Genomic DNA, 24,854 nt, shown 5'->3' on the forward strand with positions numbered 1-24,854 from the left:
TGGTTAGGCACGTAGCCCGGCGCCATGTCATGCAAGAATTTGAATGCTAGCATCAGGCCCTTGAAAACACAACGTTTAGCTACGGGCAGCCTGTAAGCCGATGCTAGAGCTTGGGAGACAGGGTCATGGGCACGGAGGTTTTTTAGAAGTCTTATCGCCGCATCCGGTGGAGTCGTCGTACATTCTTCACCGTAAGACCATTGAATAGCGCATGGCAGTAATCCATGCGGGAGAGTACTAAGGCATAGAGTAGTTGGGCAAAGTCAGACTCTGAAAAGTAGTTCCTTATTTTTTGGAGTTGTCGCAGGTATTAAAATTAGGAGATATGGTCAGAAAGCTACAAGTTTCAGTCAAGGAGCATTCCTAGGCTGCACTCTTGGTCTTTCACAGTTATATTAGTCAAGTCCCAGCGCAACGAGGAGTGGGCATAGTTTCAGCGTTCTTTGTGGATCCAAAAGAGTTTGTCTTGAAGGCATTTAGTTGTAGTTTATTGATGGACATCCAGTTTTTGATTTCCGAAAGGCAATTTAGGAGTTTCGCAATCTGGGTGTCATGGATTTCTAGCGGTAGGTACAGTTGGATGTCATCCGCGAAGGAGTGTATCTGTATTTGATATTTGCGGGTATGTTTAGGACAGGTCTAAAGTAGAGATTGAATAATAGGGAGAATAGCAGTCCCCTGTGGAATACCATATTTGCAGCAGTATCCCTGGGGGAATTCTTAGCCTTCCTAGATCTGACGAAGACATATCTTAATATTCCCATTTTCCCGGACCACAAGAAATATTTGAGATTTCATGTCCTTCAGAGCCATTTCCTGTTTGCAGTTCTGCCTTTTGGGTTGGCTGTGGCTGCACACACCTTCACCAAAGTGATGGTGGTGGTCGCAGCTCACTTCCGCAGGATTGAGATACAAGTGCACCTATACCTGGACGATTGGCTGATCAGATTGGCTTCAGGACCGTAGGGCGAGCAGGTAGTACGACAAGTTGTGAATCTCCTACAGGATCTGGGCTGAATAGTCAACTTCAAGAAGTCATCTAGAGCTGACCCAATGTTTGGAGTATTTGGGAGTCTGCTTTGATATTGCGAACAGTGCCTTTCTTCTTGAGCCACACAAGCAGAAACTCAGAAAAGCAAATCTCAGAGCTCTTAGCAATGCTAAGTCCCATGGTCTGGCATTACTTCCAGGTGTTGGGTTCAATGGCATGCCCCCTGGAGGTAGCTCCCTGGGTGAGGACGCATATGTGCCACCTCCAGGATTCCCTGCTCTCCAGGTGGTCTCTGCAGCGTTATTCCTTCCAGCTGCAGCTTCTCTGGATAGGGGATGCGAGAAATAGCTTGCGCTGGAGGCTTCAGGGGAACTCCTTATTGAAAGGTTTGCCCCTTCAAATCTCCTCTTGGGTGACTCTTAATTACTGATGCCAGCTTGTTGGGCTGGGAGGCTCATTGTGGCGGTCATCCAGTGCAGGGTCAATAGACTCTCCTGCAGAGAAAGTGGTCCATAAATCATCGGAAGCTACAACCAGTTGTTTAGCATTGAGGGCATTGGAGAAGTGCCTGGAAAAAAAAGCAGAGTGTTCTCCAACAATGCCGCTGCAGTCGTTTATGTGTACAGTTAGGGAGGCAACAGTAGTGCTCCCATTACTTTTGGAGGTCCGGATGTTGTTCAAGTGGGTATAAGCTTCTCTTCAGGTACTTTATCATATTTCCCTATATGTCCCAGTGGGCTTACATTCTCTCAAAGGTACCTAGGGCAATGAGGGGTTAAGGGTCACAAGGGCCCAGGGTCACAAGGAGCAGCGAGGGATTTGAACCCACAGCCTCTTGTTCCTCCCCAGCACTGTCTAAAGTCTTATCTAAGTGACGTGTGAGGTATGTCACCTTTGCACCAGGCAGATAAGTAACCAAGCAATCCTTATGTCCACCAGCCATCCAGCTACCTACATGCCTAATGATCGAATCTTCCACTATAACAGCTGTCCTAACCCTCCTTTTTAGGCAGAAGCCCCTGGAGACACATCCTTGGTACGAGAGGACAATGCATCCCCTGGTGGGCAGGTCATGGCTATAGGATTGCCCCCTACATCAGCAGGGTGATACTCTCCTTTAAGAAGACTTCCCTACTCTGAGGCAGCACAGAAGCTGCCAGACTGGAGGTGGTACTTTTTTTTACAATGTTTCTATAGGTCTCCTCTTTGTACCTCTCTGTCTCTCTTAGCTCTTCTAAATCTGCTACTCTAGCCTCAAGAGATCGGACCTGTTCCCTGAGTGCTAGGAGCTCTTTGCACCGAGCACACACATACGACCTCTCACCAACTGGGAGATAATCAAACATGTGCCATTCAGTGCAAAAGACTGGATAGCCCCCATCTTAATGCTGAACTGCTGCCTGCATCTTAATATTGCTGATTTCTTGCTTAAAGTTGTTAGGGAGTTAGAATATGTATTCTAAGTTTTATGTTTTATTAACATTTGATATACCGCTTAAGCATATTACAGATCTAAGCGGTTTATAATAAAATACAGGTACTTAGAATTTCCCTATCTGTCCTGAAGGCTCACAATCTAGCTAAAGTACCTGAGTAAACAATTATTAAAATAGAAAAGATATAATAAAATTCCAAGAATTGTGAGGGAAAGGTACAATTCAAATAAGAAAATAAAAGAAAAAGTTCCCCTTAGATTGCTAGTTATATGTTAGGTTATGGTAATGTTTAATTTTTATTATTATTTTGCAGCATTTATTTATTTATTTATTCGATTTTTTTAGCCCGTCCTCCCAAAAGAGCCCAGAACGGGTTACAATGAATATATTGGTGCATTAAAATTATAAGTAAGATAGGTACTTAGAAATTCCCTTACTGTCCCGAAGGCTCACAATCTAACTAAAGTACCAGGAAAAATGACAATTAGAAGAGTAATAAAGAAAGAAAATAGAGATAGAGGAGAAAAATAAGAAAATAAACATACTAATAAGATTACAATGATCTAAAGGAATTTGAAAGGTTAAAGAGAGGGGAGATAAGAATAGATGCAGAGGGAGAACCGTTGAAGCAATAGAATTCTGGGGAAATTTAAATGAAATTTGAATGATAAAATAAAACAAAATAAGTGGTAAAACAATAAGTGAGATTAAAAAATATATCATAAACTAAAAAGAAGTGAAAATAAAATCCTCTTGGGATTTCTTAGATAATTTCTTAAGAGCTAATTACTAGCTAATTATGTTTGTAGCCTTCTAATTGGTTCAAGGAACTATAAGTTAGAGATCAGGCCAGGGGTTGGGTGGGAGCAGGAAAGATGGGCAGGAGTTAAACACTAAACAAGACTTTCTTCAACTGCTATCTGTGCCCTAATCTGATCCAATGCTCTGAAATGCAACCTAAAATACTAATCTAGACTAAAAACACTTTTTATATATATAAACCCTAACAGAGACTCTAAAGGCTACACTATTGCCTAAACTGACTTTGCTGTAAAAGCAGTGTACTGAACTAAAAAAGAGAAGGACAATGAAATAACCTCTTGAAGCCCAAGTTTTACCTTTTCCCAAGTTTGACTAGTAGCAGATAAGATATTCCAATGGAATTTTTCTTCCCCTTAGCAAATCCTCTCTCAGCTCCTACTCAGGAGAACTCAAAGTGTTTTGGTCTTACAGCATGGCTCTTGAGCGCATGGTCTTAATTTGTAAGTTATTTGGAGGTAGTCCTTTTGACTCTTCTTTGAGCAAAAAAGCCATTGATGCAGGAATTGGCGCCTCAAAAGGCTCTTCTTGATCTTTGGCGAACCAGAGCCTTTTGAGGCGCCAATTCCTGTAATTCTGGTGTTTCTACAAGCCTGATTAGAAAAAGGCTCCAAAGTTCAGTTGGCAGGCCTCTTGTGCTTCCAAACTTGAGGAAGAAAGCTATTGCTGGTATCTTATCTGGATTTGAACTAGTTTTTGAAGGGGGCACTCAGGTTACAGCCTCCGATGCACCAGCCTTTTCTGTCCTGGAATCTTAATGTCTTCAAGGGCCTTTCTGAGCCTCCATATGAGCCTTTCCAAGAGGCATTCCTTCTGGCTTTCACAATGAAGATGGTATTTCTGGTGGCAATAGTCTCAGGAAGACGGATTTCGGAGTCTCAGGCTCTCTCCTGCAGAGAGCCCTTTCTCAGGATCACAGAGACTGGGGTTTCACTGCGTATAGTACCTTCCTTTCTATCGAAGGTTCCTTTCTATCGAGGTTTGTTTGCCTGTGTTTTCATCCAACGGGTACAGCTAAGCAAAATAAGATATTGCAGAAGTTGGATGTGCAAAGAGTTTACTCCACTACCTGGAAAGGACCAATGATTCTCGACTTTCCGACCATCTTTTTGTTATAACCAGTCAGTCAAGATGAGGTAGACCAGCTTCCAAGACTTTTATCGCCAGATGGATTCCAGCCACCTATTTCTCTCAAAGCTCATTCAACCAGAACTGTAGCATCTTTATGGGCAGAATCCCGGGCAGTTCCACCTGAAGAGATCTCTAGAGCAGATTACTGGTCTACTCTCCATGCATTTACATGGTTCTACAGAGTGGGCATGGCGGCTCAAGAGGACACCACTCTTGGTTCCTCGGTTTAGTGGGCGGGCTCATCTGTCCCACTCTAAATGTCTGACACAGCTTTGGTATGTCGCCTAATATACAGACTCCTGTGTTTATGTAACAGAATGAAAGATTAAGTTCTTACTTGGATAATCTTTCTGTTTAGGTGTCTGTATGGCCCACCCTATGTGGGTTTTGCAATTCGCCTATTTTCTGCCTCAGACAACTCTATGCTCTGTAACTGGAGTTCTTCTCTTGTCAGTTGGATGAATATGTATTAATTACTAATAAAGTACTTAATTTGTTGAGCGTTGGAGCTCCTTGTGTTAGTACTAGTTGCACATAGCAGGTTGTTTCATTGATACACTTTGTTGCAAGTTCATGATAACTATTGTTCTTTTTCATGAGTTCAGAACAGAAATGTAAGTTATCTCTGGGGAAGTTCCCTGTGCCCCTCATTCTCGTCTTCTGTTACATTGGAGATCGATTGCTTTGGTACAAACTGAAGAAATGGAAAATTGCATGGAAAAGATCATTATCCTTATACAAGCAGGCAGCATATTTTCACATGTGGGTGATGTCATCCACAGAGCCCTGTACGGACAGTGTAAAAGTCTACTTTAAGCTTTAGAAAGCTTCAAGACTGCCCGCACCATGCATGCGCGAGTGCCTTCCCGCTTGACACCACCTCATGAGGTCATCAGTCAATGAGGTTAACTTGGAAACATAACATAATAACAAATTTCTAGACCATATAACCCCAAGTTCAATGCGGCTAACAAAAGATTATGCTATGAGAAAATACAAAGATAATGTAATACACAGAGATTTAGTTAGCCAAAAATTTGGAGAAAAGAAAAGTCTTCAGAAGTTTTCTATAATGTGTATAAGATGTAGATCTAATCAATAAAGGGCGGAAATCTTTGTCGTGGTAAGCTGCTTGATAAGAAAGACAATGCCCATGATGTTTCTTACTTTTACAGCCCTTAGCTGAAGGGAACGTAAATAGGGCATGAGATTTTCTACTCTTCTCATGTGTCATGATAACAAATCTATCAACAAGATAAAGTGGGGCCACACCAAAAGCGACTATAATATAAACATCCTAACTTAAAAATCACCCAGGCTTCTTATGGGAGCCAATGCAACTTACAGTAATAAGGAGTTACATGGTCGTACTTCCTCAGGTCATAAATCATTCTTACTGCTGTGTTTTGAACCAAAGTCAACCTGGCCAAATTTTTCTTAGTACTTGTCAAATATACAACGTTACAGTAATCTAGAATACTCAAAAGTAATGGCTGAACTAAGAGTGTGAAGGTGGTAACATCGAAATAGGATCTGATGGTACAAAGTTTCCATAAGGTATACTAACCCTTCTGAACTACTGCATCTATATGATTTTTCATAGTCAAGCACTGATCAAAAAACACTCCCAAGATTTTAATTGTAGGGCTTATTGTAAATGACTTTGAATTGATCTTAATTATTGGTTCAAAAATAATCTTTTGTGATGACGCAAAAAAGAGTTTAGTCTTTTCCTGATTTAGTTTCAGCTTGAATTCTTGCATCCAGGATTCCATCATGTTTAACACAGACTCAATAAACTTGGATAACGTATTACAACATGGGACAACTATTGTAATATCATCAGCATAGCTGAACAACCTCAAGCCCATTTTACTCATTCAATAACCCAACGAAAGGAGGTACACATTAAAAAGTGTAGGAGAGAGTGGGGAGCCCTGTGGGACTCCACACGGGTTCTTCCAAATTACTGAAAGTGCATTCTTAAATTTAGCCTGATAAAGTTTTGATTCCAAGAATCCTTTAAACCATGAGAATACTTTACCCTGGATTCCTAAAAAAATTGAAAAATTCAAGCAGTTTACAATGATCTATTAAATCGAACGCACTGCTCAAATCAAACTGAAGCACCAAAGCATTACTACCCTTACTCAAAAGGCTATTCAGATGGTCCAAAAGTGAAGCTTACACCATCTCTGTACTTTAGTGAGATTCCAAATATTTTGTTAATTGAATTTGCACCAATCCCTCCATGATCTTAATAAAGAAAGGGATGGGCACTATCGGTCTATAGTTTGAGGGTGAAGAAGAGGAATGCTTTTTGTTTTTGATAATAGGTGTAATAATTATGTTACCCTCTTCTTGAGGAAAAATACCTTTGTCTAGTGAATCAATGATCCATTCTAGTACTTTCATTTTAAATTCTGGAGATGCACAAGACATAAGATTAGCCTGGCAGGAGTCCAACATGCAATAAGATTTAGAATATTTGGAAAATAATTTGGAAAAATCCATCCAATCTGAATTGTCAAAAGTGGACCAGATTTGGTCAGCTGGAACCATCTGGTGACTTCTCCCAATAATTGTTTATACTTCCTGGGCCTGAAGAACAAAAGGTTCATAAACTCGTAATTTTAGAACTAAAGAAAATTGCCAAGTCGTTTGCAGTCGGTAATGGGATTTGGGATAGTTGCAAGTTTTTTGTCGTATCAAAAACCTTATTAATCAAGTTAAATAATTTTTTGGTGTTGATATTAGTGGTTCCAACCTGATTTGAGTAATAGGCCTTTCGTTTCTCTTTAATTCTTAATTTATAATTTCCTACCTCCTTTCGCCATATTTCCTTATAATTAATTTATTTGGTTTTTGACCATTTTCTTTCAAGTTGTCTAAGTTTCCGTTTCAGTTCTAGCAATTCAGCATCATACACCATTTATTTCCATCATCTGCACGTCTTTTTATGGTATGTTTAGGGACAATTTCATCTAAGACGGAAGACGGAATTTTATACAATTTTCCATTGTGATGGAAATTTATTAACATTCTCCATCGCAGTGAGGTCTACATTCTTCCAAAATTCAGTTGCTTCAATTCTCTTTCTTGTTAAAAATTCTTGTTTTTTTGATTTAGGCTTAAGAATAAAATTTTTAGCCCAGTTCAAATTAAAAGAATAGATAAAATGATCTGACCAAGAAGTGGATTTCCATCTGCCATTTTTCAATTTAATTTTTGTTGTAATTTCAGATTTGGTAGTAAGCGAAACTAAATCTAAATGATAGCCACCTATATGGGATTTAGAAAATGGTGGTAACAAATAATCTAAGGAGGTCAGAAAACCCGCTCTATTTGACAAATTCTTTGCTTAATCATATGACCTCTCTCAGGTATTCTTTCCCCTTATAACCCCAATGTATTATGTAACATCTTTCTTCTCTCATGTATTCTTTCCCCATGCTTCTCCAATTTATTATGTAACATCCTTCTTGCATTTTGTAATTCGCTGATTGTCCAGCCTTCTTTCTGTGTGAACCGCCTAGAAGTCAGTTTGACTATGGTGGTATAGAAAAATAAAGTTGTTATTATTATTATTATAAGCTTGAAAATCATTCACTTCTTGATTATTCTCCAGTTCCAAGTGGAACATAAGAACATAAGAAATGCCTTCACCGGATCAGATCGAGGTCCATCAAGTCCGGCGATCCGCTCATGCGGCGGCCCATTTAGGTTCTCTATTATGAAAACCTGAAATTACCGTATCCCTCAATATGATTTGCAAGAAGGTGTATATCCAACTTGTGCTTGAAACCCCGAAGAGTAGTCTCCGCCACAACATCCTCAGGAAGAGAATTCCAAGCGCCCACCACTCGTTGATTATTCTCCAGTTCCAAGTGGAACATAAGAACATAAGAAATGCCTTCACCGGATCAGATTGAGGTCCATCAAGTCCAGCGATCCGCTCACGCGGCGGCCCATTTAGGTTCTCTATTATGAAAACCTGAAATTACCGTATCCCTCAATATGATTTGCAAGAAGGTGTATATCCAACTTGTGCTTGAAACCCCGAAGAGTAGTCTCCACCACAACATCCTCAGGAAGAGAATTCCAAGCGCCCAACACTCGTTGTGAGAAACAAAACTTCCTGGCATTTATCCTGAACCTGCTGCCACCAGTTTCAGGCTGTGACCTCTTGTCCGTGTCACATCTGAAAATGTTAGTAATGCCTGCTTCTGGTCTATTTTATCAAATCCTTTTAATATTTTAAAAGTCTCTATCAAATCGCCTCTCAGTCTTCTCCTCTCGAGCGTGAACAGTCCCAGTTTCCTGAGGCGTTCTTCGTAGCTCAAATTTTTCATTCCTTTGACTAGTTTCGTGGCTCGCCTTTGCACCTTCTCCAACAGAGTTATGTCCTTCTTGAAGTAAGGAGACCAGTGTTGGACACAGTATTCTAAGTGTGGTCTGACCATTGCTCTATAAAGTGGCATTATGACTTCTTCCGATCTACTCGTGATCCAGTTCTTAATCATGCCCAACATCCTGTTTGCTCTCTTCGCCGCCGCCACACATTGCGCCGATGGCTTCAGGGTTCTGTCAATCAGTACCCCCAAATCCCTTTCTTGTTCGCATTTTGCTAATGTTACCCAAACATTCTATACTCGTGTTCTTTATTCTTCTTTCCTAGATGCATCACCTTGCATTTATTTATGTTAAAATTCATCTGCCACTTTGTCGCCCATGTTTCCAGCTGTCTCAGATCCTTCTGAAGCTCCTCACAGTCCCTTTGAGAGCCAACCGCCCGACATAATTTTGTATCATCGGCGAACTTTATTATATTGTTTCCTCCTCAAGATCGTTTATAAAAATATTGAACAAAATAGGCCCAAGAACCGAGCCCTGGGGCACTCCACTAGTCACTTTCACCCAGTCCGAGAATTTCCCTTTTATGCTAACCCTCTGCATTCTGTTCTACTAGCCATTTACCGATCCATCTATGCACTTATCCTCCTATTCCATGGCTTAGTAATTTCTTCATAAAGCCTTGCATGTGGGACCTTGTCAAACGCTTTCTGGAAGTCCAAGTAAACTATGTCTATCTGGATCACCAGTATCCATATGTTTGTTCACATTCTCAAAGAATTGTAGTTAATTTGTCAAACAAGACTTCCCTTTCCTGAAGCCGTGGTTGACTAGCCCTTATTAGGTTGCTGATCCTCCAAGGTGTTGCACAATGCTGTCTTTAATAAGTGTTTCATATACTCTTCCCCAGAACTGATGTGAGGCTCACAGGTCAGTAGTTTCCTGGATCACCTCTTGATCCTTCTTTGAAAATCGGGATGACATTTGCTGTCCTCCAGTCTTCTGGTATTTGCCCTGTTCTAATATCACCCAGTAGTAAACTTTGAGAGGTGACAAGAGAACTGTTAAATATAAAATCATAAAAAGACTCCTTGAAAAGCAAATTGAAACATAGTAATAGGACTAACTTAAATAGTATCAAAAATATAAAAATTTAATAGCCCTGAAGAACAATTGTATAACAGAAATATGATAAATATCAGTACAATACAAACAGTACCATAATATAGAAGAACATTCAAATAGCATAGATATAAACTAGTGTTTCAATTATCCAACTTTATTGCAACTGATCGGTTATCAAATAACTGAAAAGTTAGATACTACAGAGACTCATTCTACATCCTTCCAGCCATTACAATGCAGGCCTCCCTGCCCACCCTCTCGAACAGCAGCCACCTCCCTGCTCTTGAATCCCCCTCCCAAGAGCCTCATTGCTTAGCCAACCAAGGTAGGTTCCCCCTCTGTTCTACCTTTTGAAGCCCTGATGGTCCAGCGGTGAATTCAGGTCAGGAGCAATCCCCATTTGCTATTGCCCAAGACTACAACTTCTAAATTTCAGAGGCCACTAGTGAGGAATATTAAGCTCATGTGTACCCAGGTCAGTTTTTAACACTATTTCCAGTGCAATAGATGATACATTCTATACAAGTGGGTAGTGTCCCCATTGCCGCATGTCATCTACAGATGGAATCCAGTTTGGATTTTTCTCTGTGCCTCCAGTGTATTTCACTGGGCCCCTTAGCTCCATCCACAGGCTGTGCTTTCAAAATGGCTTCCACGAACTCTGGCAAGTCTCCTGTAAATAACAAGGTCTTTACATTTAATCTGTATAACATCTTTCTTTTTATTATCAGGATTCATATGAGCCTCAGTTGATTTGCAAGAGCCAGCTGGAGCTCTAGAAAGAGTGGGTTTATTATGAGAGAGGTCTGAGGAGAGTTATTTTAGGTGCTGACTTCTCTGGAAAACTTAACCACGTCTCATTTTTTCCAATGGAAAGGATTTCTCTTTCCACCCATAGTGAGCTTGTTCCTTTGCTGTGTTCTTTTCAAGTGGGTCCCCTTTCCCCCAAAGGGAAAGACAGTCCAAGTCTCTTAAAGCTTGTCTCCTGGACAGCTCCTGGACCAGTCTTTTCAGATATTCTTGAGAGGTTGCATCAGGTACAAAAGAGAGTCTAATAGGAGCAGAGGAACTCGCATGTTTTGGGAAAAGTTTTGGAAGCAAAGGAGACCAGAGTCACCTTGGAATAATTATTGCTGAATGCTTTCTGTGTATTTTTGCTTGACTGTGTTTCTTGAATGACTGTAGTTCTATTTCTACCTTTTTGCATCAGAACTGTTCTTATTTTGGAACAGCATTTTAATATGTGCAGATATTGAAATTGATCCTTTTGGATCTAGAAGTAGCTTTTAAAAGAACCATCAGGACTGCAGTGAGTATGGCTTCACAGTGTTATACAGCAAATAGGATCTGTATATTACCCAGTTTCAGTAACTCACATCTTACTGGGTTTATATCATTGCTATAATATCCTTCATATTAGCATTTTTGTTTCTAGCTTTGCAGGCACAAGCAGATGCTCTGAAAGAAGAAAATGACAGCCTGCGCTGCCAGCTAGACTCCTACAGAAATGAAGTAGAGTTGCTGAAACAGGATCAAGGGAATATGAATCTCAGTGATGAAGAAATCACTAGGGATGAACAGCTGAATATACTGAAACAAGCATTACAAGGAATGCAGCAGGTAAGGACAACAAGACTACAACTTCTAAATTTCAGAGGCCACTAGTGAGGAATATTAAGCCCATGTGTACCCAGGTCAGTTTTTAACACTGTTTCCAGTGCAATAGATGATACATTCTAGACAAGTGGGTAGTGTCCCCATTGCCGCATGTCATCTGCAGAAGGAATCCAGTCTGGATTTTTCTCTGTGCTTCCTGTGTATTTCACTAGGCCCCTTAGCTCCAGCTACAGTTTTTTCCCTCTGCACGCGTGCCAGCAGGTGTGTGCTTATTCTGCTCTCTCCTTTTTATTCGGTATTTTTTAGTCCCTTTCTTTCAGAATTCTTGTGTTCGGAGTATTTACTTAGCTCTGCCTGCATTACAAACACTTTGTAGCTGACAGGCCAATCCCAGTGGGTACCTGTTAGCTAGCCTGCTTAGATTTCTTTGGAGCTCAGGGCCATCCCTGAAGTTCTCACCTACTGTTAAACAGGGGTCAAGTGCAGGCTGTTAGGTGCCCTTAGAAGGCTCGGTGGTCTCTCGCAGAATGCCACTACATCTTCTCACCTCTGCCCATTCTGGTATGCATCCGTCGGTCTGCAAGGGTGGAGGTGCAGTCAGGCATGGGGGTCTGCGTCAGCCCAAAGATCTGTGTCAGCGGTATTCCCAGCATAAAGTAGTGATTCTCTGATTCCAGCTATTGTGAGAGAGCTTAGGCAGGCTGCAGCACATCTCTGACACTATGCACAGTGAGTAAAGGCTGTCACAGCCTGTGAGGTGAATCGGGAGAGGTCTGAAAAATGGGTTTTTGAAGGTTTCTGTATGTTCCCTCACCTGAAAAATCCTAAAATCGCTATTTTTTTACTTTGGTAAGTGTGAAAAATATTGCTATTTTGGCACAAATTTCGTAGTGGCGGCAGCCATCTTGGAGTTTTAGCAATCTTTTTTGTGTGGATGAAAAGCTCCCTGCTTCTCCAAACTGCACTTTTTGCCTCATACCTTGTTGGGTTGGAGTCCTTGGCCTTTCCTAATGTGAATTCTTGCCAGGATTGCACAAATTGTGCACCTTTGGAGCATTTTTGCGCCATGTGTCACATTTCGCAGCTGGGAGTGGCAGCAATGCAAAGCTTAGCCTCTCCCTTAAATAAGCAGGTGACTATACACCCAGCTAGCCCAATGCAGTGGCCTGTTTTGGGGCTCTGCACAGCTGATGGTTCCGTGCACAAGGCTCCAGACTCTCCACAGCCTCAGAAACACATATTTCAGTCATCTCAGGGTGACTTTATGCCCAAGGATTCATACGTCTTCTCATACTTTATGGCACATTTGTGGAATGAGTTTTGCTGCAGGTGTTATTTCCCTGTGCAGTCCCTCTGTTCTATCTCTTCACGGCATTGCTTTTATGGGCGCGTATTCCTCTCAGTTTGCCGCTATTCATTGCTACCCGATTCTGATCTGAGTGATCCTTTGGATGATGACCAACTTTCTGGCTCTTTATTCTCCAGTGCAGTGCTTCCAGGCATGAGAGATCAGGGACTGTATTCTGGCTCATCTGAGTCCTCGGGAGCGGCTTTGCCGGTCCTTATTTCTGAGTCACTCAGCTAACTGTTCTCCTTTTCCTCCTGGCTTTGTGGAATGCGCTCCTAGTCTTCCTCCTTTCCCTGGCACCTTGATATGAGCATTTTACTCTCACAGCAGTATGTATCTCTGGATGCAGCTCTTAAGTTAGTGTGGGCTATGTCTTGCTTTTATCCATGGGCACAGCAATGCCAGCAGCTGCTGGGTCAGCCTAGGCTGGATTCTTTGGTTGCGCAAATGACCTATACGCACCTCCTTTCCCAGTGCATGGTGCTTATGGATATGCAGGACTGCCGAGTTGATGATGTCCTCCAAAGGTTTTTTATGCAGCTGCTTTAGGCTGCTTCATCAATGTCCTTTGTCACTTGCACCTGTTGGTCTCGGCTGCGCACTCTGGAGACTGAGGCTGTAGAACCTCTTCCTTAGCTTCTTTTGGCTGGTGGTGCTTCTGTTGCTGACACTTATATGTTCTCATGTGAGTGTTGCCTAAGGTGCCAGCATAATAATAATAATAACAGTTTATATACCGCAGAACCGTAAAGTTCTATGCGGTTTACAATAGTTAAACAATGCTACAAATTAAGTAAAACTTACAAAGATTAAGAACTAGTAACTGAGAGCCCTAAAAATCAATGATTGTGTAATAAAATTAAACAAATCAGCTACCTAAGTACATCAGGAACAGATATGTTTTTAGGTGTCTCTTAAATTCCCCATAAGTGTTAGTAAACAGAAGCAATTGTTCCAGATCTTTACCCCATAATGCTGCCTGATATGAAAGAAGATGTTGTTGTTGATGTTTTTTAAATTTACATCCTCTAGCCGGTGGAGAGAAAAAATTCAAGTGTGAGCTTCTCTTATGTCTATTGGTTGAAAAAGAGAAAAGGTCAGTTATATATTTAGGGGCTAACCCAAATAGTACCTTTAAAGCAAAAACAACCTAACTTAAACTTCACCCTCGCCTCCATGGGCAACTAGTGCAGAAGTCGATAGGAAGGTGTTACATGATTGAATTTCTTCAGCCCAAATATTAACCTGACTGCCGCATTTTGCACCAATCATAATCGCTACATATTCTTCTGGGAAATTGCTAAATAGGCAATATTACAGTAATCAAGTTGACTTAGTATAAGGGATTGTACCAAAATTCTAATTGATGAAACATTTGAATGGGCTGGTGATTACACTACCAAGACTATTTTGGTTAGGCTAGCCTTCCCTTTAAGGGACAGTTAATGTTTGGCAAAGACCTGGATGACCTTTTGATTTCTGTAGTGATCCATCGCCCTCAGTTCCTGTCTAATACCAGACCCGACACTCTAGAGGTTCTGGACACTCTATTTTTTGTGGCTGCAGGTGATCTTGTCCATATACTACTGCCTAGTCTCAGATGTTTTTCAGAGCTCCTGGCAGCGGTACTCTGGCTACTCTGTCTCCCATTCTGCGCATACAACTCAGTGAAGCCAGGCCAAAGAGTGCCCCTCTGAGGATGGTATATCCCACAGTCAAAAGTCAGACATTGATAGGCCATTCGCATCAATATGCACTATTCAATGACATTTGTCCTCTTTAATTCCTCACTATAATCTATCTGGGCTTCAGATATGCCATTTGGTCACCAAACATTTTCTATGGTTGCCAAATATATCTTTATGGCTATGGCTTCTTCACTAGTTCCATTATATTCTTATTTTCTTCATGTTTTTTTTTTATTTTTTATCAAACTTTTAAAGTATTATGTGCAAAAGTCAATAACTTATATTAAAAACTTATCTTAATTTTATCTTTTGATTTTGTTCTTTTATCTCATCGGGAAGGAACCTGTCACATCGGGAAGAATTACATGGCTCTTCATCATCGGCCCAAACTCTTTAAGAGTTCTAGGAGTCGGATGGCATTAGTGAACATGGGGGACCCTTGATAAAGCGCTCCAGCGAAACATGTCGGGTCATTCCCTCCTGGGTCACGCGTAAGATAAGTGAAAAACTAATTATGGCAAAGTTGAATTTAAAGTTTATTTAAAGGTCCAGTGAATATTATTTATTGAATACATCCTAAATTAAATCATTAAAAATATATTTGAACCAATAGAAAGAAAGTTTGCGCCAATGATGAAGAGCCATGTAATTCTTCCGCTTGAAGTTTTTGCTAGGCAGTGGAGTGGTGGGCCTGAGGCCGGTTTAGTAAATTAATATTATCCAGCATGAGATTGAGCCAATTTCAAGTGAAAGGGCTGGACTTATTTGATCATTAACATCAAATTTTGGTGGCTACAAATGCAAAGTGATGCCCATTGGGAAAAATAACCTGACTCGCAGTTACCGGATGCTGGGGTCCACCTTGAGGGTTAGCATCCAAGAAAAGGATCTGGGTGTTATCGTAGACAATACGATGAAACCTTCCGCCCAATGTGTGGCGGCAGCCAAAAAAGCTAATAGGTAGCTAGAAATTATTAAAAAAGGAATGGTTATTAAGACAGAATGTTATAATGCCCCTGTATTGCTCCATGGTGCGACCTCATCTGGAGTATTGCATTCAATTCTGGTCTCCTTATCTCAAGAATGATATAGCAGCACTAAAAAAGGCTCAAAGAAGAGCAACCAAGATGATTAAATAGATGGAATTCCTCTCGTATGAAGAAAGACTAAAAAGGTTAAGGCTCTTCAGCTTGGAAAAGAGATGGCTGAGGGGAGATATGATTGAAGTCTACAGAATCCTGAGTGGAGTAGAACGGGTACTGTGGGGTAGTGTGGCGCAGTGGTTAAAGCTACAGCCTCAGCATCCTGAGGTTGGGGGTTCAAACCCACGCTGTTCCTTGTGACCCTGGGCAAGTCACTTAATCCCCCCTTTGCCCCAGGTACATAAGATAGATTGTGAGCCCACCAGGACAGACATTGAAAAATGCTTGAGTACGTGAATAAATTCATGTAAACCGTTCTAAGCTCCCCTGGGAGAACGGTATAGAAAATTAAATAAATAAATAAAAAGTGGATTTATTTTTTTCCATCAAAAATTACAAAGACTAGGGGACACTCAATGAAGTTACAGGAAATACTTTTAAAACTAATAGGAGGAAATATTTTTTCACTCAGAGAATAGTTAAGCTCTGGAACACGTTGCCAGAGGTTTGGTAAAAGCAGATAACAAAGCTGGTTTTAAGAAGGATTTGGACGATTCCCTGGAGGAAAAGTCCATAGTGCAGTTATTGAGAGAGACTTTGGGTAAGCCACTGCTTGCCCTGGATCAGTAGCATGGAATGTTGCTACTCTTTGGGTTTTTGCCAGGTACTAGTGACCTGGATTGGCCTCCGTGAGAATGGGCTACTGGGCTTGATGGACCATTGGTCTGACCCAGTAAGGCTATCCTTATGTTATGAGTGGATGTGGCGGCAAGACAGGACTCTTTTGGGTCTTTGGTCTTGAGGGCTGGCACCTTAAGCCTGCCCTAGCTTTTGTACATCCCACTTGTCTAGAATGTATCACCTATTGCACTGGAAAAAGAGATTATGTACTTACCCTGGTAAGCTCTTTTCCAGTAGATAGGTGAGTTTTTCTAGACTCCCACCCTGTCCTTCCTGCGACTGCATGCTGTCTCACTCTGTTTATGCTTCTCCAAGTTGTTTCTTGGGTGACTGTCAGCCCTTGGAAGCTGGGAGGGATATTGTTTATATGTTTCTCTTTTATGGAAGAGTAGTTCTGAGCTCCTTTGAGGTTTTTGCTGGCTGTTTGCAGTTGATGTTCTCATGTTACTTCTTTGAACAGCCACAAACTACAAGAGAAGAAACGTGTATTCCACAACACCGATAAATGCAAAACAACAAAAAGTAGAGACCAGAGTAATGCAATTAAAATGTTTGTTATGTCTGAAAGATACAAAAACTCAATCGTAATAAATACAAATATTAAAATATTCCCATGGTATGCTAATTGCTGTCAGGGATAGCCATTAGAACCGTGACTCTACACGGGCCGTGTTTTGACAAATCTTCGCCTTCTTCAGGGGTCCTGTTGAACAGCAAGTGAATGGACTTGAGCAATTAGTGTGGAGAGTGATTGGAAATTAGGACACTAAGCTGCAACATTTATTCTCCACACTATCCTTGACCGCAATTAGTGTACCATGAGAATATTTTAATATTTGTATTTTTCATGATTGAGTTTTTGTATCTTTTGGACATAATAAACTTTTTAATTGGATTACTCTGAACATATCCAGAGACTCTTGTTCCACTTCTTTGAGCAGAACAGTTGTTTATGAACTTGATTGTTATGGGTAGATAAAGACAGATTGTTCACTCTCTCCAAGGTAGAGATAATGAGAGGGCACTCCTTCCATACAAATATAAGGAAGCTCTTCTTCACCCAGAGAGTGGTAGAGAACTAGAATGCTCTTCCGGAATCTGTTATAGGGGAAAACACCTTCCAGGGATTCAAGACAAGATTGGACATATTCCTGCTGAACCAGAACGAACGCATGTAGGGCTGGTCTCAGTTAGGGCACTGATTTTTGATCTGGGGGCCGCCGTATGAGTGGACTGCTGGGCGCAATGGACCACTGGTCTGACCCAACAGCGGCAATTCTTATGTTCTTAATGGTGTGTCTACTTCACGTTGGTTTGGTGGCTCCTGGTTCTTGGATATTAACTGTAGATGGAGCTAAGGAACCCAGTGAAGTACACAGGAGGCACAGAGAAAAATCCAAACTGGATTCCTTTTGCAGATGGCACGCGGCCATGGGGTCACTAGCCACTTGTCTAGAATGTCTCGTTTATCTACTGGAAAAGAGCTTACCAGTGTAAGTACATAATCTCTTTTTAGTTTAGGGATAAGAGTCAGTCAAATATGGTAATAATGAGCAGATAGTGTAGAAGCACTTGTGTATTGTATAATTAACATAAACTGGGATACTTTTCTGCTTTTCAGGATAGTGCCTGCTTAGCTCACCCCATAGAGCACATGGAATATCTAGTGTGGGGGTTTTCTTTTTGACACTCAGCTGGATTCCAGTACAAGTCCTGATTTAAGTATAAACAATTTAGGCAGCTGCCTTCAGAGCCAAATATTGATAGATGCTGGACTACAGCCTTCCCTGCCATGTATAGTTTAGGCCTGCCACTATGGCACCAGTGTCTTCCTGCATGGCCTATTTCCCAAACGGTAGTGGTTCTGATTAACAAATTTCATGGTGCCTGGAAGCCCATCCTTTTCATTCCTTATGTTTCCATGGTAAAAGAAGCCAGGTGAGTGGACAGGGTAGGGTAGGACACTGCAGAGTTAGCCAGTACCCAAGGCCTTCCAGGCCCTGTACTGAATTTTGCTGCTGCTAATTGGACATGAGGCAATTTATCAGGAGAACAGTAGGTGAGGGGACAGATTAGGGGTGGAGAGGAGGAGCAGAAGAGGTCATATTTCTTTCTTCCCCCATTCTGTTGGCTTTAGATGCCCACAATCCAGCCCTTCTCCAGTAGGATTTTCAGATTTTCTCTAGTTGCCCTAGGACAGTGTTCTTCACTAATTTTTAAGCAGGGATCACTTTGGATCCAGATGGGCTGAAGGCGAACTTATATATCACATCCTCAACAAACTGTTTCTCCCTCATTTCTGCTTAATTTTTGTCACTATCTCTCTCACAAGCCCATTCACATTGTACCACCCATCTTCTTATCTCTGCCTCTATCTCTCAAATTCCCCTTGTGCTCACTCTCTCTCTGTCTGAAACTCCCCACCTTATCCTACCACTCTTTTCCCCCCTACATGTCCAGTGTCTCTTAACTCTCTTTCCCAGTCCCTCACCTCCCCAAGGAGTCTTACAGAGTTACAATTACACAGCTCCTCCCAAGATGGCCTAGTCCATGTGCATTTTTTTAGTTTGCATGTCAGATGAGGGCTCAGGAAGGGAAGCAGTCAACAGAAGTGAAAACCTATCTCTGTCTCTTTGGTGTATCAGCCCAGAAGCAGATGTTCCTCATCCCTCAACACCCGAGAAGTTGCAGCTCGAACATGGAGTTAGGGCCCAACTGCAACTATATGAGGCTATGAATTAGGGATCACTAATGCAGATTTTTTTATGCAAGTGAGTAGTAAGGTGGATGCAGTTAATGAAGGCATGGGGCAGAAACTACTTTATAATTGTACCTGTCACAATTTGGTTTGGCCTCAGTTCTACTACTATATCTTGCTGGATAGCAGTATAAACTGTGGGACAGTGCCCAATGACTGCACAGTGTGTCAGCTTTACTTCTGGAAGTCATACAACTGTGATAGTGCCACTTCAAGCACACAGCCTCCATGTTATGTGACATGCCTGATCTGTACATCAGTGCACCACCCCTGGCCATAGTAAAGCCCTGAGCTGACCAGGGAAGGGACAAATTTTGTTGGGAAAAGTGCTGTAACAGAAAAAAATTCAAAACCAGCTCTCTGCCCTGCAGCTACAGGCTGACTTTTGGGTTGTCTTCTTCTGCAGACCAAAGAAAAGGCAGGACAAATACAGAGGCTGCATTAGAGAGTTAGGGGAGCTGTCAATGGTTTACAGTGTTCATGATTATTATAATAATAATTGCATTTCCTAGACTGTCTTTAACTGACACGCAGGTTAAAGAAGTTAACAAACCTATTTTTTAAAAAAATAGGAAAGAATGGTACAATCATACCAAATACAAAATAAAGAATTGCATATCTAAATTCTAACAGTGCAAACTGAAGAACAACAATTCATAACTCTTCTCAGAGATCTAGCCCCAGTATACCCAAGTCAATAAATATTAAAAGTTATTTTAAAAATATATATCTTCAGACCAAACCTAAACTTCTGGCAAGATTGTTCTTCAAATAATAGCAAAGGAAGACAGTTCAACAGAGCTGATGTTAAGAAGAAAAATGTGCTTTGCCATTAGGGCTTCTAGCAAGCCTTTTTGGGGTTAGGTAGTACAGGATGGTGATCATTTATAGGCCTTCCATTAAAGACCAGCACCCTAACTTTTTTTTAATTAATTAATTAATTGTATTTATTTATTTATTTAGATTTTTATCCCGTCCTCCCAAAAGCTCAAAACAGGTTACAATAAGACATTTGCAATGCAAGAAGGACATGAGGGGTACAGACAGAAGTATACAAAGGGAGTCTGTCCACTGGACATTTTAGTAGAGGAGGAAGGTTTTCATCGCTCTTCGGAAGGCCATAAATGAGTCCAGTGACTTGTTCTGAGTAGGTAATTGGTTCCTTAGTTGTGGAAGAAAGTGGCTTTAGGAGCGTTTGCTTGCTATTTCCATTTTGAGTGATCTTCCTGGGGGAATGCTGAGCCATCTTTCTGAACCAGAGCAGTTGGGAGTATATGGTTGTAACTTGGATTCTATGTAGGCAGGGGGTTTTTTTTGGTGAAATCTTTTGTGCACCATTACAAGAGCCTTAAAGGTGCAGTGTTTGTTGACAGGTAGCAAGTGGGCTATGCAGAGTGCTGGTGTGATGGGATCATGGAGGCGGATTGCTGAGTTCTGCACCCGCTGGAGGTGTTTCAGGTCTTTCGTGGTGATTCCATTGAATATGGAATTGCAGTAGTCCATCCTGGAGAGCACATAGGCATAGAGGAGCTGAGCAAGATCTGGTTTTGAGAGGTAGGGTTTGATTCTTCAGAGCTGGCATAAGTAGTAGAAAGAAGTGGAGACCTCCTGTGAGTTGTGGGTGGAGAGAGACAGGTGGCCATTAAGAAAATACATTTTTCAATAGTGCTTGACCGAAGTGACCCTCCCGTCTGGAAAGAATTCCAGACGGTAGTGAATATCTTAACTGAGGACCAAGTAGCAATTTTACATACTTCATTAATAGGAGTTGAGCGTAGGAAGGCAAGAAAAGCTGCCATAGCTCAGATTTTGCAGACTATGGCACAAGTGTCAGTTGGAGCCCAGTTTGAGCATAAGAGAAAATGATAGAAATTGTTAACCTTGACGGTCCGATATCTTTGTTGGGGATTGATACTAAGATTTTCACGTGGATTTTGGCGGACCTCTTGATGAGTTGGATTCCTCGGTTGATTCACCCTGATCAGTCGGGGTTTGTGGTTGGTCGGCAGGTGGGGAATAATGTTCGACGGGTTTATAATTTGCTAGAGAGGGCCCGGGGAAGGGCGCTGGAGGCGATTTTTTTGTCCATTGATGCCGAAAAGGCTTTTGATAGGGTCTCTTGGGCCTTTTTGTTTCAAGTTTTGAAATCTGTTGGCCTGGGGGGCAGATACGCTATGTTTATTGTGGGGATTTGTTTCTTGTTGCCTGTGTTATGGACTGAGACTTGGCAGTCTTATTCTCTATTGGTTGTATTTTTCTGAACTATCCATCATTCTTGTTTGTATTTGCTGGCGTTCTTTATTTTTCTTCCATAAATAAAAAGCTTTTCTTTAAAAAAAAAAAAAAAAAAGAAATTGTTAATCTTGTATATATAATTCTCTTAGGTACATGACGTCCGAAAGTTGAGGCGATGCTCTATGAGGCTGAATTTTCTGTAAGTAGGAAGCCTACGTTCGTTTGAAACGAGAAGGAAGAGCCGTTTCTCCAGAAAAGCGAAAGAGTTGTAGGAGAGAACACTGGAAGTACGGTAGATGGAGTAGAAGGATTCCGTAACTATCTCTGAAAGGAATTTCAAATGGGTGGTAAACACAACTGTGTCATGATGAAACACTATGAATGGTGAAATTCACCAGCAATTCTTGAAGATCACTCATTCTTTGAACAGAAGTAAGAGATATGAGAAAGACCTCTGTTCAAGTAAGGAAGTTGGATAAGTCGAAGACATTGGTTCAAAAAAAGATTTCATAAGTCTAGAGCAGTGTATTGCAAACTGTGTGCCGTGGCACATCAGTATGCCTCCTGAGATTTTAGATATGCTGTGACACACTGGTGAGGAGGAGAGTCGTCCATGCTAGCTGACTGTCTACAGAACGTGCTTCTCATGGTGAGTCCATCAGGGATAATACAGTTGGAGCCAAGTCCAAGTAATTGAGGAAGAGGCTGAGAAAGAGGAACAGCGGGGGAGATCTTAAGGAGGTTGATCACAATGTAAGACCTCCAAGTATTCTGCAGTGTAGACAGAATCAGCTTCTAGCACGAGTAGTAACTCTTTTCCCAACTGCCTAATAAATATAGTGAACAAAAAGTCTTACAGAAGAATATTTAATGGACAGTTGAGTGGAGACTTTGTAGACTAAAAGAAGACCTCAATGGAATAAGGCAGGAAGGCTGCGTTGAAGAAATGCATTGAGAAAAATTGATGCTTGCTTCAAAACCGGTACCGGTCCGAAGAGGTATGAGGTGAAGCTGCTGTTGTCTTCAAAGAACATGGAGAAGCAATGTTTTCTGTTCGAAGTATCTGAGGAGGAACGATGCTCATTGGATTGCCGAGAAAAAACTGGACTCGTTGTGAGATCGATGCCACTCCAGAGAAAAAAAACAGCTGCGATACCGTAGGACCTGATAGTTTTGTACGTAGGCTGGACCAATAACAAGGAAATCAATACTGGGATAAGCAGTCAGATGCAGTCCCCAAGTCGCTTCAGAACAGCGTATTGAGCTGTCTCCAGAAGGAAAAACATTGGTATTGTTGGCTTATCTGCCGGTACCATTGGTACCATGGCTTGCCTTGAAGAGGGTGACCTTATCAGGATGCACACCTCAAGGTTGAGGCAAGCTGGTAGGGGGCATTGCTGCTTGGTCAGCATCAAGTTAATGTAAAGTGACTTGCATCGCCAATTGGAAAGCTCTGGACTGGCTTACCAGACGGAGTGATGTTTTCCAATGCTGGTGTTGATTGTGATCGATGCCCATGACTGTCCTGAAAAATCTTTGCTGTGGAAGCTTCTCGAACATATCTGCAGGATAGCAAAAAAACGGGCACAAAGTTTCACCTGGTGGTCCAGGTAAAGAGACCTGAAAACATAAAGTGCTGGAATGAAAATTTGGACTTAGGCATCTAGAACAATCTTTCGTTTATTTTTTATAGCCCATTAGTGCCTGAAAAAATGGTCAAAAAGACCGCATCAGCCAAAATGATGGCTGAGGAAATAATGAAAGTCTCGGCAGCCAAAGCCCCAGAGAAAAAAATTTTGGAAGAAAAGATTATTCTTCATATTTTAGAAAGAAATAAACAAAAACAAAAAAAGAAACATATGAGCAGGAAGGCAAATGGCAAAAAACTGAACAACGTTCAGAAACACGACGACTTAGCTCTGCGGAAAACTAAGAACTAAGGAGCTGTGCCCTTAGTCGGACGGGAAGGCACTCGCACATGTGCAGTGCAGTCAGTCGCAAACTTTCTAAAGTTCTTAAAGTGGCAATACACTTTTAAAGCTATTTGTACTGGGGCTTTGTGGTTGACGTCACACATATGTGAGAATATGCTTCCTGCTTGTCCTGGGATAATCCTCTTTTCCACATCAATCACTTTGACTTGCTCACATTAAACATCACCTGCCATTTTGATACCCAGTCTTGCAAGGTCCTCTTGCAATCTAATATAATAAAACGGTAAGCCGCGCATGCGCGCTTCCTATGCGTGCATCCGTTTTCCGTGAGCTGCAGCTAGGAAGTGCGCATGCGCGGCTTATGGTCTGGCCTCGCGCGCGCCCTTCCCTGCTCTCCAACAAGCCGGGACCGCAGCCAGCCGCCGATCTCTGTTCCTCCAGCGGGCAGGCGAGCGAGCGGGCGGGGGGGGTTGTCTCGGAGGAGAGTGATCGCCGCCGCCGCTCAGCGCCCCCACCGAGGAGCCCAGCAACTTTCCGCACCGGCTCTTACACTGACCTGACTCCTTTGCCGCCCCCCCTTCCCTTCCCGCGGGTCCGACTACCTACCCAGCAATTCAAGCAGCGTGTGCAGCAGTCTTCACATGCTGCTTCGGGGCCTTCTACTGCCCTGATTTGCTCTGCCGCGTCTCTGATGATGTCATCAGGGACGTGCCAGAGTAAATCAGGCCAGTAGAAGGTCCCGAAGCAGCGTGTGAAGACTGCTGCACACGCTGCTTGAATCGCCATGTGTAGTCGGACCCGCGGGAAGGGAAAGGGGGTAGAGGAAACGCTAATGCTGCTGTACAGGGAACTGGTGTGGGGGGTGGGAAATGGAGGGGGAGGGAATGCTGCTTTGGACAGACAGACAGAAGGAGGAAGGGAGACAGAAAGAAAAGAAGAAAGACACAGGGGCAGGTGCACAGGGAACTGGTGTGGGGGGAGGGAAATGGAGGGGGAGGGAATGCTGCTTCAGACAGACAGAGGGAGGAAGGGAGATAGAAAGAAAAGAAGAAAGGGACAGGGAGATACACAGAAAGACAAAGGGGACCAGGGACAGAGACAGACAGAAATAAAGACAGCTGGAGTCGTGTCAGTAGGGGTGCGGGATGCGGCAGAGGGAACTTTTCCAATGGCTGTCGGGAACCTCTGATCAGGGGCAGAGCAAGGTAAGTGTATCATAGGCATAAGAAGGAGGGGGGGAGAAAAAGGAAGGGTCGCCTACTGCTGGACAGGGGGAGAAGGAAAGAAGGGCTGATGGACAGGGGGGCTGAAGAAAAAGGAACGGAGGCCTAATGTTGGACAGGTGGTGAAGGAAAGAGGTGCTGCTGGACAAGGGGGAGGTAAAACAAAAGGAGAAGGGCTGCTGCAGCATAAGGAGAGCAGTGAAGGGGTGGTGGTGGACACAGGGGAGATAAAAGGAAGGGAGAAAGGACGGGGGAGCAGGCAAGGGGTGGTGATGGACAGCCAAGGAAAAAGAAAGACAGAAAGCGGCTAAGGAGAGAGAGAGAGAGAAAGAAATAAAGACAGACACACACACATATATTCTAGCAACCGTTA

General features: G+C 42.2%; 1 protein-coding gene across 4 annotated transcripts in view; it reads left to right on the top strand.

Moving 5' to 3' along the window:
* Positions 1–24,854, top strand: part of LOC117361545 (ecto-NOX disulfide-thiol exchanger 2-like) — a 323,082-nt gene that overhangs the window by 183,175 nt on the left and 115,053 nt on the right. For all 4 annotated transcript variants that reach the window (XM_033947012.1, XM_033947013.1, XM_033947011.1 and 1 more), the window contains exon 10: positions 11,291–11,475. In XM_033947012.1, coding sequence (XP_033802903.1) covers positions 11,291–11,475 — 185 coding nt within the window. The remainder of the gene's footprint in view (positions 1–11,290; positions 11,476–24,854) is intronic.

The sequence above is a fragment of the Geotrypetes seraphini genome, chromosome 5 (assembly GCF_902459505.1).
Source record: "Geotrypetes seraphini chromosome 5, aGeoSer1.1, whole genome shotgun sequence".
In the NCBI taxonomy this organism is placed as follows: Eukaryota; Metazoa; Chordata; class Amphibia; order Gymnophiona; family Dermophiidae; genus Geotrypetes; species Geotrypetes seraphini.